Source organism: Adiantum capillus-veneris, chromosome 6 (assembly GCF_014529385.1).
Source record: "Adiantum capillus-veneris isolate H3 chromosome 6, ASM1452938v2, whole genome shotgun sequence".
Taxonomy (NCBI): domain Eukaryota; kingdom Viridiplantae; phylum Streptophyta; class Polypodiopsida; order Polypodiales; family Pteridaceae; genus Adiantum; species Adiantum capillus-veneris.
In genome coordinates, this window is record NC_140936.1 from 23,951,328 (window position 1) to 23,970,748 (window position 19,421).

Below are 19,421 nucleotides of genomic sequence, written 5' to 3' on the forward strand. Positions count from 1 at the left end.
CTTGATGTGTTATTCACTGTTCAACAAGTTGCCTTTCGTCGAAAATTTGTCGTGTCTTCTCTTAGGATGTGATATGATTTTGGGTATTAGATGATTTCATGAGCATAACCCTCTCATTGATTGAGCAGACGGTACTCTCACTCTAAATGCCAAAAGTGACTATCCCATGATCATTCATGGTGAGGAGAGTCTGCATTGTTTACCTCTCATTTCTCATATGGAGGCGAAGCGTGAATTACGAAGAGGAGCACAAGCGGCATTCATTTATGCCTCTCGAGTTACCCAGAGCATTCAGGCTCCAGACCTGTATTCAGCTTTGTTTACCAAGTATGAGCACCTCTTTTTGTAAGATGATCTTCCACCCATCTCCCTCTCGAGGGGCAGGAGGACCATCGCATCGAACTCACGGAGGGGGCACAGCCAGTCAGTAAGGCTCCCTACCGTTTGAACACGACTTGAGAAGAAGAGTAAGAGCAGCAACTCACGGAGGTGGTGGCCAGAGGATTCATACGTCCTAGTGTAAGTCCTTTTACTGCTCCTATCTTATTTGTCCGCAAGAAGGATGGTTCGTCTCGTTTGTGTGTCGATTAGAGGGCATTGAACAAGATGACCGTCAAGAACAAGTTTTCGATGCCTCGCATTGAGTATATTCTCGATAAGCTCAATGGGCAAAGGTTTTCAGTAAGGTCGATCTCACAAGTGGATACCATCAGTTAAGGGTATTCAAAGGCGACATCTACAAGATCGCTTTTCGCACAAAGCGAGGGCAATGGGAGTATGTGGTTATGCCTTTTGGATTGACAGGTGCCGTGGGTACATTTAACCGTCTCATGGTAGTCCGTTTTGGCGATATAGTTGGTGTGTGTGTGTGTGTGTGTGTGTGTATCTTTCTTGATGATATTCTCATTTTTTCTGCATCGCGGGAACAACTTGAAAAGGATATAAAAAGGGTTTTAACCCGTTTGGATGAGTGTCAGCTGTACATTGCAGCTAAGAAATCTGAGTTTTTTCTCACTGAAGTTACTTATCTGGGTTGCGGTGTGATAGAAGCGTTGTGTCTCATCCTTGCCCCTTGGAGGTATGGATGAATGCGAGCAATGTCGCCGTAGGCGTTGTGCTTCAGCAGCATGGCCGTTCAGTTACATTCCTTAGTCGGAAGTTAAATAGTGTAGAAATAAACTATTCAGTTTATGACAAAGAACTTCTGTCTGTCATTCACTCTGTCAAGCATTGAGAGCATTTTCTGTATGTCGCACAGATCACCAAGTCCTCAAGTGGCTTCAATCTATGCCTAGTGCACATTGGAGTGATCGCCAAGCATGGTGGTCACAGTTTTTTGAGCAATTTGGAGGTTTGATTGAGTATGTGCCTGGTAAAGCTAACCCTGTTGTTGCAGATGCGTTGTCACAAGGCGGGCACCACGTGCCAATAGAAAAGAACAGACTGAACAGACTTTTAGCACTTTAATAACAACTGAATTGAGAGAGAGAGAGAGAGAGAGAGAGAGAGAGAGAGAGAGAGAGAGAGAGAGAGAGCACGCGACACGGAGTGGCGGAATTCCACCCCAGAGAGTATTGGCCCCAAACCTTGGCTCCCCTTTCAGTATTTCTTTATATTACTGCTGATCCACAAAGTACAACAGCCGGGGAGTACCTGCTCTGCAATCTACGTGCTAAAAAGTGCCAGAGAGGGCCCCCAAGGCTCATATTTAAAGGCCCAAAGCCTAAAAGCATCAAATATGAAAAGTTGACCCCAAAAAATCACTTTCCTAAAATTTCGGGATTTCCCTAAAAATCCGCCGCGAATTCTGGGACATCCATACAGGTGCCACATCATCATATTTTGATGTGCAAAGTCTTTTGAGTGTTTTCTGCTTTATTTTTAATGCCTTTATGTCACTTGGGCCCCATCGGACGGGTCCCCATAAGTTGGTAGGACTTCTTCTTCTGTTACTTGTTCTTCTTAGGGTTTCTAGAATTAGGGTTTGCAGGTTTTAGGGTTAGGGTTTCCAGAATTAGGGTTTGCAGGTTTTAGGGTTATAGTTTCCAGAATTAGGGTTTCAACAGTTAGGGTTTTTGACAGAAATTAGGGTTAGGGTTTCTGCTCTTGGACAACCACGTCATCACTTTGTGACACTTCTTCTGTTACTTGTTCTTCTTAGGGTTTAGGGCCTAGGCCCCTCGGCCGGTAGCTCTGTTCTTCAGTAGGTCGACACGTTAGCAGTTTGTTACATCTCCCCTTCTTGAAAGAGAGTAATTGTCCTCGATTACAACAAATTTGCAAAACAACTCAAGTTAGTTGAAAAATTTCCGAGGGACATTCCGAGGGACAATCAATTTGCTCTTTTGATCAAGGAGTTAGCTTCTCCTCTCGGCTGTTTTGATCAAAGAGTTAGCTTCTCCTTTCGTCTAGATCGGAACTCTTGATATTCTGGCGTAGTAAAATTAGCCATCACACCCAGACCGTACTGATCTTCCACGGGTGTCTTGATGCACTAAAATTACATACGTAGGCAATCTCATCCAATTAGGAATATTTAGTAGTTGGCACATCACAATGCAACACAAATGCTTACATATGCATGTTACAAGACATAGAAACATAAAGTCGCCGATGAACACTCCTCTCGCATAACCTAACAAGGTGCGGGCCGGGAGATATTCAACGACTCCCTCATCACTCCTCCCATATAACCTAAAAAGGTCCGGGCCGGGAGATATAGAGGCCTTTTACAACCAAACGCCCCCAGACCGCAGCTTGCGTCGTTTGGAGGTGCTGAGAGTAACCATTGCTCAGACTTCTTAATACTCCTCCCGCATAACCATCCAGGTCCGGACTGGGAGTCACAACAATAATATTTTACAAGCATACAACGAAATGCTCCCCAGGCATCGGCCTACGTCGTTCGGAGGTTTTCAAACATACAACGAAACGCTCCCCAGATATCGGCCTGCGTCGTTCCGAGGTTCAAACAATACCAAAACAGTATTTCTCACTTCTCCACCTGGAAGTAAAATCACCAATTATTGAAACCAGTATCAAACCAGAGTCAAACAATTCAAATCGGCACCAAAACAAGTTCAAAACAGATACCATCCATTTCAAACAAATTTCAAACAGGATCACCAAACAAGATCAAACAGAACTCAAACTTAAAAAGCAATCTCGACATTAGTCGAGCTCGAAAAGTCGACTGACTTTCCATCCTCAAACCTGCACCAAAAATTAGGGTTAGGTTTCTTCCATGAAGTCGTAGCCGAGCACAGCATGGTCCATCAGCTCTTGGACAAACGGTGTTTCTTTGACGGCGATGGTAGCCCCAAGATAGCAATCGCACTGGACCTCCAAGGTCATCTGCTCGTGAAGAGACATCTATTGAGAGATGTCGAGAAATTTCAAGTTGTAATTTGCTAGGGTTTCCATGGCAAGCATTTCAGGATACCCCACTCTGCCAGAAGTTGCACTCCGAAGGAAGATGTCAGAAACCATATAACTTCGGGCAATCTTTTTTTTTTTTCTTGAAAGTTTGCCAAGTACTTGGAGTATGCTGCTTGGTAGCTGTAGACATCAACATCTGCATGGCACTGCTTGTCAGAAAAACAGTGACTTGAAACAAATCTGGATCCTTCTCTTGCAAGTGATCTTAATTGGCTTATGCCCTGTAAGACATGAGCGGTGAAGATGGGAGCGCGCCTGATGCACGATGAAGTATGGGTGGAAGTGGCTAAATAAGTCCGGATTGGAGGACGAAGGTACCTCACATAATAATTCCAATAGCTGGGCGAAGATACCTCGCATAATAATTCCAATAGCTTTGTCTGCTCTTTTGTAGGACCGGTATGCTTTCAGAAAAGCACACGCCCGATGCTCTGATACCACTGTCACAAGGCGGGCACCACGTGCCAATAGAAAAGAACAGACTGAACAGACTTTTAGCACTTTAATAACAACTGAACAGAGAGAGAGAGAGAGAGAGAGAGAGAGAGAGAGAGAGAGAGAGAGAGAGAGAGAGAGAGAGAGTGGCGGAATTCCACCCCAGAGAGTATTGGCTCCAAACCTTGGCGCCCCTTTCGGTATTTCTTTATATTACTGCTGATTCGCAAAGTACAACAGCCGAAGAGCACCTGCTCTGCAATATGCGCGCTAAAAAGTGCCAGAGAGGGTCCCCAAGGCTCATATTTAAAGGCCCAAAGCCTAAAAGCATCAAATATGAAAAGCTGACCCCAAAAAATCACTTTCCTAAAATTTCGGGATTTCCCTAAAAATCCGTCGCGAATTCTGGGACGTCTGTACAGGTGCCACATCATCATATTTTGATGTGCAAAGTCCTTTGAGTGTGTTCTGCTTTATTTTAATGCCTTTATGTCACTTGGGCCCCATCGGACGAGTCCCCATAAGTTGGTAGGACTTCCTCTTCTTTTACTTGTTCTTCTTATGGTTTCTAGAATTAGGGTTTGCAGGTTTTAGGGTTAGGGTTTCTAGAATTAGGGTTTCAGCAGTTAGGGTTTCTGGCAGAAATTAAGGTTAGGGTTTCTGCTCTTGGACAACCACGTCATCACTTTGTGACACTTCTTCTGTTACTTGTTCTTCTTAGGGTTTAGGTCCCTCGGCCGGTAGCTCTGTTCTTCAGTAGGTCGACACGTCAGCAGTTTGTTACATGCGCTGAGTCGCAAAGGACAGATCCTGGCTCCTGAGTCAAGATCCACAGTTTCTATTGAGGGTGTGTCTTTTGACAGCATGAAGAACCTCATGCAGATCCCGAGTTTGGTAAGCAATGGTTACAGGCTCTTGCTTTCGAAGGGCCCAACAACTATCTCATTCGTGAAGATTTGTTGTATTTTCGTCATCGTCTATGTGTGTTGCCCTCTCTCAGGACAACCGTATTGCACGATGCTCATGACTTTCTCACGGGTGGGCACAGGGGAATGAACACCACTTTGGAAAAAATAGAAAGATTCTTTTATTGGCCTAAAATGCGAAAAGGTGTGCTTCATTATGTCACACAATGCACCATTTATCAAAAGGTAAAAGCTCCTCGGGGTAAGCAACAAGGCCTCTTGCTACCGCTGCCTATTCTTGACGGGCCTTTTCAAGATATTTCTATGGATTTTGTGACTAATCTTCCACCTAGTTTGCATTCAAAGAACACTCAATGTTTGACAATTGTCGACCGTTTCAACAAATTTTGCATGTTTGATTCCTTGTAAGGCCACAGTCACCGCACAAGATGTAGCACGATTGTTCATAAAGCATTGGTACTCCCTCTGTGGTTTGCCAAAGTCAGTCGTTTCAGATAGGTATGTTAAGTTTATGTTCAATTTTTGGCGCGCCCTCTGTGAAAAATTTGGCACTAAGTTGAATTTTTCATTGGCTTATTATTTTTAAGTGACTTTTGTTGGGAAACTGGATAGGGCAATTTTGACAAGCACGTATATAAGAAACCCTAGCGCTAGCACTTTCTGGTAGAAGAGGCAGCAGGGACCTGGCATCCAGCAGAGCATCTTCTCAGCAAGATCCCCCCCGGGCGGATAACTTAGCATTTTCAGCCAAAGACCAAAGACCAAGAGCTAGCGTTTTCAGCATTGTAGATTAGCCAGTGTTTTGCATTTGGAGATCCACCTGGCTACAACAGGACACATCAGATCCACTAACGTTTTTCTAGCAGATCACAGATTGGCCCTAGCGTTAGCAGAAACAACTGAATCAGCCCTAGCGTTTTTGCCTTAGGCAGTCAACCTAGCGTTTTGCAGATTCTCTACGAGACAGAACTAGCAGTTAGACCAGCGTTTTCAGTTTTCAGCAGTCAGACTCCGCAGTAGAACCCCCAAATCTCGCAAATCTCACCTTCATGCAGCAGTTCTTCGCCGCACGGTCATATCAGCCAGCGTTTGGAGATTCAGCCTGGAAAACGTAGACTTCAGCATCTGCGTTTTCAGCGTGTCGTCGTCGTATCGTCGTTGTCTCCGTCGTCACCAACATAGAGTCAAAATTCAGCAGATAAAGGTTTGCAGATTTCACACCCCTTAGCGTTTTCAGATTTCAGCCCGTCTCGTCGTTGTCCTCATCATCGTTGACATCATTGGCAAGTCCATTGCATTGTAGAGATTTCTGCAATCAATAGTAGACCGCTATCACCATAGAGAGTGGGTCCTTCGAAGGAGGATTTGACAACTTTTCTGGTGTCATATTGTAAGGTGCAGCGGAACAAATGTTGTACTTTGCTCAAGATGAGTGCTCCGAACTGTGCTCCAGGTTCCTTGTTCTTATGGAAGGGAGAGCCTTCCATTCTTTAATGAGAGAGTGCAATGGATATAAACAAAGTGAATGGACATTGTGCGTGAAGGTGCATGAGACTGAGAGATAGAGAGAGAAGAGAATACGACACCAGAGACGTAAAACTCTCCTCCGAAGGCCCCACTCTGGATGGCGAGAGTGGTCTGCTATTGATTGTACAATCTGATACAAGATGTCAATGCAAATCTAATGGCTATGTCGAGACCGACGGTGATGAGACTATGGCTGAAAACTGAATGCTTGATGAATCTGCAAGGGGTAGGAGTTGTCGGCTGATTTGCTACTGTTTGGCTTGCTAAAGTGTTGGCTGAAAATGCTGCTTGCTCTGCTGTCCAAAAACGCTAAGAGTGCTGAAATCTACTGATGCAAAAACGCTACTGAAGGCTGGCTGTTTTACTGAATTTTCTTGCTGAATTGGCTGCTGAAAACACTGGTTCAAAGGCCTGAAACGGTGTACAACAGGTTGAAAAACTCTATGAAGCAGGGGCTGAAATCGCCATGGAGTTGGCTGAAATGGCTGTGCAAAATCGCCAAGGCAAGGTTGGGAAAACGCAGAAGGGGCTGAGGTTTTCCAAGGGGCTGAAAACGTTGAAGTGGTTGAGGTGAGGGAAAACGCCAGCCAAGGTGGGGTCTTGCTGAGAGAGAGGGGGAACTTGCTGCACTTGTGCCTGTGTTCTCCTTCTCTTCTGCAAAATGATGCTAGCCTTGGTTTCCTTTTATATTATCTTACCCAATTTGCCCTACTCAGTTCCCAACAAAAGTCACTTAAAATAATAAGTGAAAAATGTCAAAAATAGGGAAAATAGGTTTAATGCACTGGAAAATGCCCCTGATGGATTGTGTTGGAGTCTGATAATAATGCTGATGATCATGCTGTGTGCAACCAAAGGATATGCATCTACTCTAAGTGCCTGGGCATGCACGGTCTGCGAACAGACTCACAAAAGTGCCAGAACACTTCCTAAGCAGACTTGGAAAACGTTGTGCATTGACCATGAGTTAGGCAACTGCAATTTCATTGAAACCTCATTTATCTTTTTAATGACTGGAAATGGATCATACATTCGAAAAGACAACTTGGGACACTTCTTTCCAACTTGCTTAAGACGTTGCTTCATGATTCTTAAATACACCCAATCCCCTTCCTTGATCGAAACATCCTGACGATGCTTATTACCCTGCCGTGAATAAGATTCCCGAGCCTTGCTTAGCTGAAGCTTCACACTCTCAGAAATCTCATCCAATGACTGACTTTGAGAATTGGCATCAGGCATTTGGCTGACCGAACGAGTCAAAAGTGACTGGAATGGACAGCCAAAAGTTGCCTCCTACGGAGTTCGACCAATGGCAAAAGAAAAAGAGTCATTCAAAATAGCTTGAACCAATGGGAGATAAAGCTTCCATTGAGAGTGCTGATCATGCACATATGACTTTAAAACATCAAAAGCCAATTGATTGTAAATCTTTGTCTGACCATCTAGATGCTTGTGGATGAAAAGCCGATGAAAAATTTAACTTAGTGCCAAAATTTTCAAAGAGTGTCCGCTAAAAATTGGATGTGAACTTAATATCCCTATCTAAAACAATCGATTTTGGCAAACCACAGAGGGGGTACCAATGCTTAATGAACAACCGTGCTACATCTTGTGCGGTGACTGTGCAACATGCAAAACTTGCTGAAACGATCGACAATTGTCAAACATTAAGTGTTCTTTGAATGCAAACTTGGTGGAAGGTTAGTCACAAAATCCATGGAAATATCTTGAAAATGTCCATCCGGAAGCAAGAGGCCTTGCTGCTTACCCCGAGGAGCTTTTATCTTTTGACATATAGTGCACTGAGTGATATAACGAAACACATCCTTTCGCATTTTAGGCCAATAAAAGAATCTTTCTATTTTTTCTAAAGTGGTGTTCATTCCCCTTTGCCCACCCGTGAGAGAATCAGGTGCATCATGCAATATGGTTGGCTTGAGAGAGGGCAACACACATAAACATTGACGAAAATACAACAAACCATCACGAATGAGATAGTTGCTTGGCCCTTGGGAAGCAAGAGCCTGCAACCAATACTTACCAAATTCGGAATCCGCATACTGATTCTTCATGTTGTTGAAAGACACACCGTGAATAGAAAATGTGGACCTTGACTCAAGAGCCAAAATATGTCCTTTGCGACTCAATGCATTTGCAACACAGGGTTAGCTTTTCCAGGCACATACTTAATCAAACCTCCAAATTGCTCAAAAAATTGTGACCACCGTGCTTGGCGATCACTCCAATGTGCACTAGGCATAGACTGGAGCCACTTGAAGGCTTGATGATCTGTGCGAACTGTAATCTCTCTACCATACAGAAAATGCTTCCAATGCTTAAGAGAGTGAATGACAGACAAAAGTTCTTTATCATTTTCCGCACTATTGAGCTTCTGGCTAAGGAAAGCTACAGGACGACCATGCTGCTGAAGCACATCGCCTATGGCGACATTGCTCGCATCCGTCCATACCTAAAAGGGAGAGTTGCTCGCATTGCCTATGACACGGTGCTTCTGTCACCGCAACCTTGAGAGTTGTGAAAGCCTCAATGGCTGCATCGGGCAAGTCTACGCGTTGACGGGGAGTCTTTATCCCTTTCAAAACATCAGTCATAGGTGCGGCAATGCTTGCAAAATTCTCTATGTGCGAACTATATGCTTGACATAAACCAAGAAAAGAACGCACATCATATGCAGTTTTGGGCAAATCCCAATTACGAACCTGTTCCACCTTCGCGGGATCTAGCTTGACGCCTTCTGCAGAAATGATATAACCTAGATAAGTGACTTCAGTAAGAAAAAATTTAGACTTATTAGCTAGAATGTACAACTGACACTCATCCAAACGGGTTAGTACCCTTTCGACATCCCTTTCATGTTGTTCCTACGATCCAGAAAAAATGAGAATATCATCAAGAAAGATGAACACACATACACCGACCATATCACCGAAACGGCCTACCATGAGACGATTAAATGTACCCACGGCACCTGTCGGTTCAAAAGGCATAACAACATACTCCCATTGCCCTCGCTCGGTGCGAAAAGCGGTCTTGAAGATGTCGCCTTTGAATACCTGTACCTGATGGTATCCACTCGTGAGATCGACCTTACTGAAAACCTTTGCCCCATTGAGCCTATCAAGGATATACTCAATGCGAGGCATTGGAAACTTGTTCTTGACGGTCATCTTGTTCAAAGCCCTGTAATCAACACACAAACGAGACAAACCATCCTTCTTGCGAACAAACAAAATGGGAGCAGCAAAAGGACTTACACTAGGACGTATGAATCCTCTGGCCACCAACTCCGTGAGTTGTCGCTCTAACTCTTCCTCCTGTGTCTTGGTCAAACGGTAGGGAGCCTTACTGACAAGCTGTGCCCCCTCCATAAGGTCGATGCAATGGTCCTCGGGCCGCTCGGGTGGGAGACGGGTAGAAGATCATTCGTAAAAAGAGATGCTTAAACTTGGTTAACAAATCTGAATACTTAGTTGGAGCTTGAATGCTCTGGGAAACTGGAGCAGCATAGATGAATGCCGCTTGTGCTCCTCGTCGTAACTGACGCTTTACCTGCACATAAGAGATGAGAGGCAAAGAATGCAAACCCTCCTCAGCACGAATGATAATGGGGGAGTCAGTCTTGGCATTTAATGTGAGAGTGTCCCAATCAATGAGAGGGTTATGCTCACAAAACCATCTAATGCCCAAAAGCATCACATCCTGAAAGAGGAGACACGAGAAATTTCATACGGAAAGCAGGTTGCTAAACTGTAAACAACACATCAAGGCACTCTTTTGTGATGAGAGAGTCCATATCGGGAGCGAAGCCAGAAACCTTGAGAGGAGATTTCTGACTAACCTCTAGGCGGGCTCTCTCAACAAGAGAGGCACTAATCAGATCATGCACACTACCTGGATCAAACAATATGATAAAACGCCGACCCTTTACATGACCATAACACTTCATGAGAGACTCATCAATGTGTGTGTCAGAGACATGAGAAGATTGAGCTTGGTTCATTAAAGTGCTTGTGGTTGCTGTGGGTGCCTTTGGTTCTTTAGGTGGGGCTGTCTTAGGACAGGCCTTCTTAATGTGACCCTTGACGTGACATTGATAACATCTACCTTCCTTAGCATAAATCACTTGTTCTTCAGTCGTGATGTATCCTCCTATAATTTCTTGTGCAGCTTTTGCATTTGGGGTTAGCTTAGGTTTTGCAGGTGCTTTAGCTTTACCCTTAGATTCATTGTTAGAGTTCTTTTCCGAAGAATTAGAGGAAGATGGGCTAGAAGAGTTACCATTCTTACCGTTCTTACCATTCTGCGTGTTCTAAGAATTCTGAGAGGTTCCTTGAGACGTCTTGTTCTCCTTAGGCTTACCCTTGTTGTGCTTCATCTCCTGTGCGAGAGCAATCGCTACTGCCTTGTTGAGATCGATTGGATCAAGTACCTCGACATCATACTTGATATACTCGTCCAATCCATAAAGGAATGCCTCCTTGCGCTCCGCATCCTTCGCGTAATTGAGTGCCATTTTGCTTAAGAGCGCGCCAATCGTCCTTCAATCGTGCGAGGTACTGAGGTGGCATAAACCGCGCCTTGAGCTTGTCTTGGAAATCAGCCCAATTGAAGGAAAGGGGCATGAATCCGTCGGCTTCCTCTAGGTGCGCGGCTAACTGTGCCTCTTGCCATGCGTGGTATCAATTGATGGCATCACCAGCAAGGTACGTAGCTGCCGTCAAAACCTTGCTATTTCCTGTCTTCTTAGGTGTCGCAAAATCAGCATTAAATTGATGCAACCAAGAATAAATAACTGTGGCATCCATCTTACCATCATACTTACTGAAAGTCAACTTCTCTGTGACTGGGTTGTTGGAGTCCGCATCTCGGCTTGCGCCACTTGAGGAACTACCAACATCTTTGGCTGGTTCGGACTTCGAGGCAAGAACTTGTCGAACCAATTCTTGCGTGCATAGGTCTCTCTGAACCTCACGATCGGCCTCCAAGGCGGCTCGTCCTTCTTCGGCTGTCTCCTTTCTTCGTTGTTTTCTTTCTTTTCTTGCATGGCGCTCGCGTTCCAAAGTAATGCGAGTCGCTTCTTGTTGTGCTAGCGCAACGCAATTCGCTTCTTGTTGTTGTGCCATCATGTCCATCATCGATTTCACCAAAGCCTCCATAGGATTTGGTGCAATCCTTGGTGTAGATGGCGAAGGGGGAGGGGTCAGGAAAACCTCCATGGTGAGGAAATTCTTCTTCACTACTTTCATGCCCATCACCTCCATGCAAAGTATCCATTCCGCTTCGGGTGATGACCGTGCACTGTGATCTTTGGTTCTTAAGTTCACGAGGAACTTGGGTTCTTGTAGGTCTTGGGTTCTTGAGGTTCTTCTTTCGCTTGCAATTTGTGTTAGAGAAGGATCTTCTCTTCACCCGAGTTCTACTCTTTTCCGCGGGCGCACCCCTTGGCGGCCTTGCGCTCACACCAAGGTTGCTTTTTCCCACCTCACGTCGATTGGCCGGTCGCTAAGTGCACAGTCCGCTCTCAATGAGTGAAAAGAGGCACAAGGGGAGGCTGGACAAGCCCTTCTTTCTTGGGTTTCCTGTCACTCTTCAAAAACACGATTAGGAATCGACACGCTCAAGAAGTCTTGGGTTACGTGCGACTGCAACAAGCAAAAAGAAAATTTATGTGGTTCTTTCCTTGAGTGATACAGAACACTGCCAAAGCTTTGATACCAATGTAAGGTGCAGCAGATGTGAATGTTAAACTTTGCTCAAGATGAGTGCTCCGAACTGCGCTCAAGGTTCCTTTTACTTACGGAAGGGAGAGCCTTCCGTTCTTTTAGTGTGAGAGTGCAAATGATCACAAACAAAGTGAATGGACATTGTGCGTGAAGGTGCATGAGACTGAGAGATAGAGAGAGAAGAGAATACGACACCAGAGACGTTGTAAAACCCTTCCCAAAGGCCCCACTCTCGATGGCAAGAGTGGTCTACTATTGATTGCACAATCTGATACAAGATGTCGATGCAAATCTAATGGCAATGTCGAGACCGACGGTGATGAGACTATGGCTGAAAACGGAATGCTTGATGAATTTGCAAGGGGTAGGAGTTGTCGGCTGATCTGGTACTGTTTGGCTTGCTAAAGTGTTGGCTGAAAATGCTGCTTGCTCTGCTGTCCAAAAACGCTAAGAGTGCTGAAATGTGCTGATGCAAAAACGCTACTGAAGGCTGGCTGTTGCTGAATTGGCTGCCGCAACCAGTGTTGAAAACGCTGGTTAAGGCCTGAGAACGCTGTACAGCAGGTTGAAAAACGCTATGAAGCTGGGGCTGAAATCGCCATGGAGTTGGCTGAAATGGCTGTGCAAAATCGCCAAGGCAAGGCTGGGAAAACGCAAAAGGGGCTGAGGTTTTCCGAGGGGCTGAAAACGCTGAAGGGGCTGAGGTGAGGGAAAACGCCAGCCAAGGGGGGGTCTTGCTAAGAGAGAGAGGGGGAACTTGCTGCACTTGTGTCTGTGTTCTCCTTCTCTTTTGCCAAATGATGCTAGCCTTGGTTTCCTTATATATTATCTTACCCAATTTGCCCTACTCAGTGCCCAACAAAAATAATAAGTGGCAAATGTCAAAAATAGGGAAAATAGGTTTAATGCACTGGAAAATGCCCCTGATGGATTGTGTTGGATTCTGATGGTAATGCTGATGATCATGATGTGTGCAACCAGAGGATATGCATCTACTCTAAGTGCCTGGATATGCATCTACTGTAAGTGCCCGGGCATGCCAAAGGTGCCAGAACACTTCCTAAGCTAGACTGACTGGACTGAATGAACCCTTGTCATGCTGTAGCTTGTCCACGGACACATAGGGTTGGATGTGTCATGTGACACATATTCTTCTCTCTCTATCTCTCAGTCTTAGCATGCTCGTTCACAGTGTTTGCCACTTTGTTTGTGATCATTTGCACTCTCACACTAAAAGAACGGAAGGCTCTCCCTTCCGTAAGTAAAAGGAACCTTGAGCACAGTTCGGAGCACTCATCTTGAGCAAAGTTGAACATTCACATCTGCTGCACCTTACATTGGTATCAGAGCTTTGGCAGTGTTCTGTATCACTCAAGGAAAGAACCACAAGAATTTTTTTTACTTATTGCGGTCGCACGTAACCCAAGTCCTCTTGGGCGTGTCGATTCCTAATCGTGTTTTTGAAGAGTGACAGGAAACCCAAGAAAGAAGGGCTTGTCCAACCTCCCCTTGTGCCTCTTTTCACTCATTGAGAGTGGACCGTGCACTTAGTGGTCGGCCAATCGACGTGAGGTGGGAAAAAGCAACCTTGGTGTGAGCACAAGGCCGCTAAGGGGTGCACCCGCAAGAAAGAGAGAGCTCGGGTAAGAGAAGATCCTTCTCTAACAAAGATTGCAAGCTAAAGACGAACCTCGAGAACCTCAAGAACTCAAGACCCCCAAGAACCACAAGAACCCAAGTTCCTCGTGAACTTAAGAACCCAAGACTTCAATGTATGGTCATCACCTGAAGTGGAATGGATACTTTGCATGGAGGTGATGAGCATGGAAGTGACGAGCATGGAAGTGACGAAGAAGAATTTTTCCCACCAGGAGGTTTTTCTGACCCTCCCCCCTCTGTCCCCATCTACGCCAAGGATTGCACCAACTCCTATGGAGACTTTGGTCTAGACGATGATGGACAGGATGAAGTTACAACAAGAAGCATGGCGCACAGAACGAAAGGCAGAATTGGATCGTGAACATGAAGAAAGAATGGCAGCCTTAGAGCGTGAGCGCGAGCAAGCGCACTTGGCGGAAGTGCAGAGAGCCCAACACATGCAAGAGTTGTTTCGACTCTTTTCTAGTGTGCAGGCGTAGATAAACAAGAATCAGGAGAAGGAGACTCTCTCAGTCTTTTCTTCTTCAAAGCACGATACACATGATTTGCATGATAATGATAAGCATGATGAAGATGTGATTATTCACGAGCTTGATGATTTGCATGATCAAGATGTGATTATTCACGAGCATGATGATTTGCATGATCAAGATGTGATTATTCACGAGCATGATGATTTGCAGGATAAAGATGCGATTGTTCACAAGGATGATGGTTTAGTTGATACTTTGTCTAGTGAAGCTAACCTCATTACAGATTTGATCAATCTCGAAGAACCGATCTTCGCTCTTGAGTCGAGGTTCAAAGAACCCCCACAGGAAGTATTCTGAGTTCGAATGATTAGTTAGCACGCATTGTTCGAGTGTTTCATTCGTGATGCTTTCCTGTATTTTAGTCACCGTCCTTATGTGATCCCTTTTCATAGGCATGACATATTGCACGACACGATTCACTCATGAATGAGCACGGATGTATGCGGATTACTCATGAAAAGATGAAATGTTTGCATTCAAGGAATTCACATTCCATGTCTCTTCCTTGGCATGACACAGTATCAGAAAGAGCACAAGAAGAATTGAGCATCAAGCATCGGCATTTCCATTGTGATTTGCCACCGATTGATTTAGATCCAAAAGACAAGTTTCGAATCCATTATTTGCGTGCTTTTGATGAACGGGTTTGGCACTCCGTCAACATGTTCATCTACATTGTATGCACAGACTTTAAAGAAGGCTAGAATTTTTCCAATCACTTTACATGGAATGGGTATGTTCATGTTTTTGTGTTGGAAGTGGTTTCAGGAATTTTCATCCTCGGAGATTCTTGAAAAAGGTAGACGCATGACTATAGACGAAGTTGACGCATTGAAGGAGCCACAGATGACTTTGTGTCGCTTTTGGCGCGGCCCAAAGAAGCAAGCGTTGCAGACCTTTATGAAGTTCAAGTATCCGCACAGAGTGGGCCAGCGAAGAGTCCTTCCCAGGATTCCAGACGTTGTTGGCGATCTCCCTCGCCGGCCCACACATCAGAGTGGGCCGGCGAAGAGTCCTTCCCAGGATTCCAGACGCTGTTGGCGATCTCCCTCGACGCCATACAGTTCGGTACCTGTACCTCACTTTGAAACGGAGGGGATGTCACGTGCACATCTAACCCTATGTGTACGTGGACAAGCTACTTCATGACAAGGGTTGAGTTCAGTTCAGTTCAATTAGCTTAGGAAGGGTTCTGGCACTTTTGTGAGTTTGTTCGCAGGCCGTGCATATCCAGGCACTTGGGTAGATATTTTCCCCATTTTAGCCATTTTTCACTTATTATTTTTAAGTGACTTTTGTTGGGAAACTGGGTAGGACAATTTTGACAAGCATGTATATAAGAAACCCTAGCGCTAGCACTTTCTGGCAGAAGAGGCATTAGGGACCTGACATGTAGCAGAGCACCTTCTCAACAAGACTCCCCCCGGCGGATAACTTAGCGTTACCAAAGACCAAGAGCCAGCATTTTCAGCATTGCAGATCAGCTAGCGTTTTTCATTTGCAGATTCACCTGGCTATAGCAGGAGACATCAGATCCACTAGTGTTTTTCTAGCAGATCATAGATCAGCCCTAGCGTTAGCAGAAACAGCAGAATCAGCCCTAGCGTTTTTGCATCAAGCAGTCAACCTAGCGTTTTGCAGATTCTCCGCGACGAAACTAGCAGTTAGACCAGCGTTTTCAGTTTTCAGCAGTCAGACTCCGTAGTAGAACCCCCAAATTTCGCAGATCTCACCTTCCCGCAGCTGACCGTTGATTTGTACAAGTGCTAGATGTGATGTGTCTAGCGCGTCGGTACTAACAGTCAGTGTCTACTAAGACAGTTTATGGCCTCTGTCTGTTTTGTAGGTGTAATCGAGGGCGATTACAATTCTTTCAAGGGGGGGGGGTATGTCACAAACTGGTGACGTGGCAGCCTCCTAGACACACACACACAACTGCTGACATGGCAGATGCCCAAGAGAAGGCGTGGATAGGCTAACGTGACTGGTTGATCATGTGGCAGCTGTACGGACGCCCACAATTCGCGCTGACATGCTGACGTGGCAGCTGTACGGAATTTCCGTAATTTGCGCTGAGTGCTTTTGGCAGATTTTGGGAACCAGTTGCTTTTGGAACTTTTGCTTTTAAGTTTAAAGCTTTTGGAGATCAATTGCTTTTGAGTTTGAAAGCTTTTGGGGCTCTGCTTTTGGGCATCCCTTGTAAGAATAAATACGCCCAAAGGCCTCACTTCTTAGAGCATCTGGATGCAGAGTCTGAGAGTGAGCACTCGTGGGCTCTTTGTACTTTGCACACAGATTAAATAAAAATAAATACCGAAAGGGGCGCCAGTCTTTGGGGCCAATACCTTTTGGCACGGAACTACGCCGGGCCATGTCGTCTTTTGTGAACTGTTTTGAAGTGAATCTCTGCTGTGTCGTGGTAGAATCTTGACTTGAGAATCTACACCCGCTATTGGGCATTGACGATATTGATGGTTGTTATTGTCTTGTGGGTGACTACCATGAGTTTATGCCTTGCACTTTCCTTTAAGGGTGAGTCTGGGCTTATCTTGGATTCATCTAGGTATACTTTTTAGTCATAAAGCAGTCTCAGACATGTAGAGTTCACATTGTGAAGTTTTCATTGTGCTAATTCTTTCTATCTTCTGTTGTCCGTCTGCCTTGGCAACTACCATTTAGTTCTTCTTTTAGTGCTAGGCTTCATTTTGGTAGAGTCTACCCTGCATCTCTAGAGTTATGACAGAAACTCAGTATGCATATCTTTGTATTGATGTATGCTCGTTGTGTGTGTGTACTGTGGGTGTGTGGAAGCATATATTGGTACCTAGTTGTACACCGGCTATTGGGCACTGACGATGTTAGTGGGGATGTCATAGTATTTAGTCAATCCTATGCATGATGGAGCTGATGGTTATATTGTCTTGTGGGTGACAATTGACTACCATGAGTATGTACCTTGAATCTGGGCTTATCTTGCATATTGTTCTACCACCAGTAGCTGTTAATGCTTTCGTGGAAGTCTTATTTAGATGGTCTAGCCTAGTTACATCATCCAATTACTTCAGGCTTCAATGCACCTTCCAATTTTTTCAAGGCATATTTATCAAATTACCATTTGGTTGGCTGTCAATGGTGTGGCCTTAAGTTGGAATAGAAGGCACATTGTAGGTAGCTCACAAGTAAGCTGGATGAGATAGCTCCTTTTACTGGACTTGATTTTTTTTTAACACTTCCATGAAGTAATTATTTGGGAATGTGTACCAAGTTTATCCAAAGTTTGCTTTGAAGGTCAAGTCTTTTTAGTGTAATAAACTTTCTAGTAATTGTTTTCTTAAATTTTTAGTATCTTCTTGTGGGTTTGCGACAGCATGAGAAACTATTCTCTCTATTTTTGGTTGGTAACTTGTTTCTGTGACCATTAAATTCTGTTGCAGTGGGAAGCACTCGCATGGTTATGTGGTGGGCTCAGCATATATGGACTTGTTGGATTTTTGGCATATTTGAATGACAAGCCTAATAAGATGCCTTATGTAGGTATCAAAACATGTGCTTCATTCTTAAATTCAAGAAAATTGCAGACATGTTTCACTCCTGCATGGGGGCTTTTGCAGGCACCGAAGGAGTTTCCCTATGACAACCTCCGTGTTGAGCTTGGAGGAGAGCCATGAGATGATTCTGGTGATGTTCATATATAAAAGCAAACCTCAGAAAAAGGGCAGGATGTGTGTTACTTTACCCTCTCTACATTCTCATTTCCAAATTTTAAAGGATTGTGTATAAGACACCCCCCAAATTAGATGTATGCGGGGCAAACAAGCGAAACTGCCGCTGGCACCTGCATGCTCTAGCTTTTTGTTGTCTATTCTAGTGCAGAAGAGGGTGGGCATTTGTGCTCACAAAACATTTTGTCTTTGTGTGTGTGAGAGAGAGGGCTCGTCTTTGGAGGATATTTTTTTAGGAATGTCAACTTTTGTTAGTGTGATTTTTTGCAGTGTTTGAGTAATAGTATGCCCCTACAACATTAAAAAATTCACTATTAGTCAAGAATCTTTGAAGATGCTCTCCTTCTTTGATTAAGGAGAGGAGATAATTGATTAAGATTAACATTTCTCTCTTTTTTGTGCCTGCCATCGACAAATGCCAGACAGTTGGTCATATGTGGGATGGTGCAAATTGCCGTTGAGTTGCTGTTCGATCAAAATTGATGACGACCATGCCGTTGCAGTTTGACAAGATGAACAATCTGGCAGGGCTCTCAACACCAATCATTCAGGGAAATGTCTTGGCAAGTGGAATTGCAGTCTAGCGTAGAGTTAGTGAGCTCAAAATTGGCAGGTTTGGAATTGGCAGTGAAGGCTCCCGATATGATTTTTGCCCCCTCTTTAGAATCTTGTTTAAAGGAATGCGCATTCTTGAGATTTCAGATTTTGAGCATTTTAATCATAATTATAATCGTAACCATAATCTGAGAGTCCTAATCATGGTTTAGTGGCTGATTTGCAAGTCGGACAGACAACAATCATAATCATGATCCAAGAGTCCTAATCATGGTTGACTGGTAATGCCAGCTGAAGTACTACTTTGCAAAACATATGAACCCCAAAAGGTCCCAGGGTAAGACTCAAGAGTCCCAAGCAATGCTGATCGATGCTCTATGAGCTAGTTGGCAATTGAAAAGCTGAGTTTGTGAAATTCCCGAATCCAATGTGCCTCATTTTGAAGATGTGATTCATACTTTTTTTTTTGTGTGCACATCACCCATCATATTCATACCCACATTCGTAATAGCTTTCCACTTGCAGCCTTCGCTTGTCCGAAAGCTGCATCCACGTACATTGTATAGGTGGATGCATCTCTTTTTGCCATTCACAACATTTACATACTTCTATCCATATAATTAAGTAGCTTTTTTGTGCACAATTTTCTAAGACAATTCATACACAGTCCCTTGAAAATAGCGTTTAATGTTTATTGTCTCTCTCTTGATTATGTAGTCCTTAGTCTACTTTCGGTCGAGCGGGATGTATTTTCATGGAGCCCGTTTTTGCAACCATGAGTCACGGTTGAATGATCCCACATGTGAAACCCAGTGCCTTACGTTGTTTGGCCAATAGTCGGTCAAGAACAAGGAATTGGTGTGATGAATGCCACTAACA

General features: G+C 44.4%; 1 protein-coding gene across 1 annotated transcript in view; it reads left to right on the forward strand.

The window, feature by feature from the left end:
* The window catches only part of LOC147455263 (NADH dehydrogenase [ubiquinone] 1 beta subcomplex subunit 8, mitochondrial-like), a 68,524-nt gene extending 50,277 nt beyond the window's left edge, over positions 1 to 18,247 (forward strand). Inside the window, exons 3-4 of the mRNA XM_086515230.1 lie at positions 17,700 to 17,795; positions 17,877 to 18,247. Coding sequence (XP_086371356.1) covers positions 17,700 to 17,795; positions 17,877 to 17,933 — 153 coding nt within the window. The 3' untranslated portion in view covers positions 17,934 to 18,247. The remainder of the gene's footprint in view (positions 1 to 17,699; positions 17,796 to 17,876) is intronic.
* Positions 18,248 to 19,421: the final 1,174 nt, after the last annotated feature.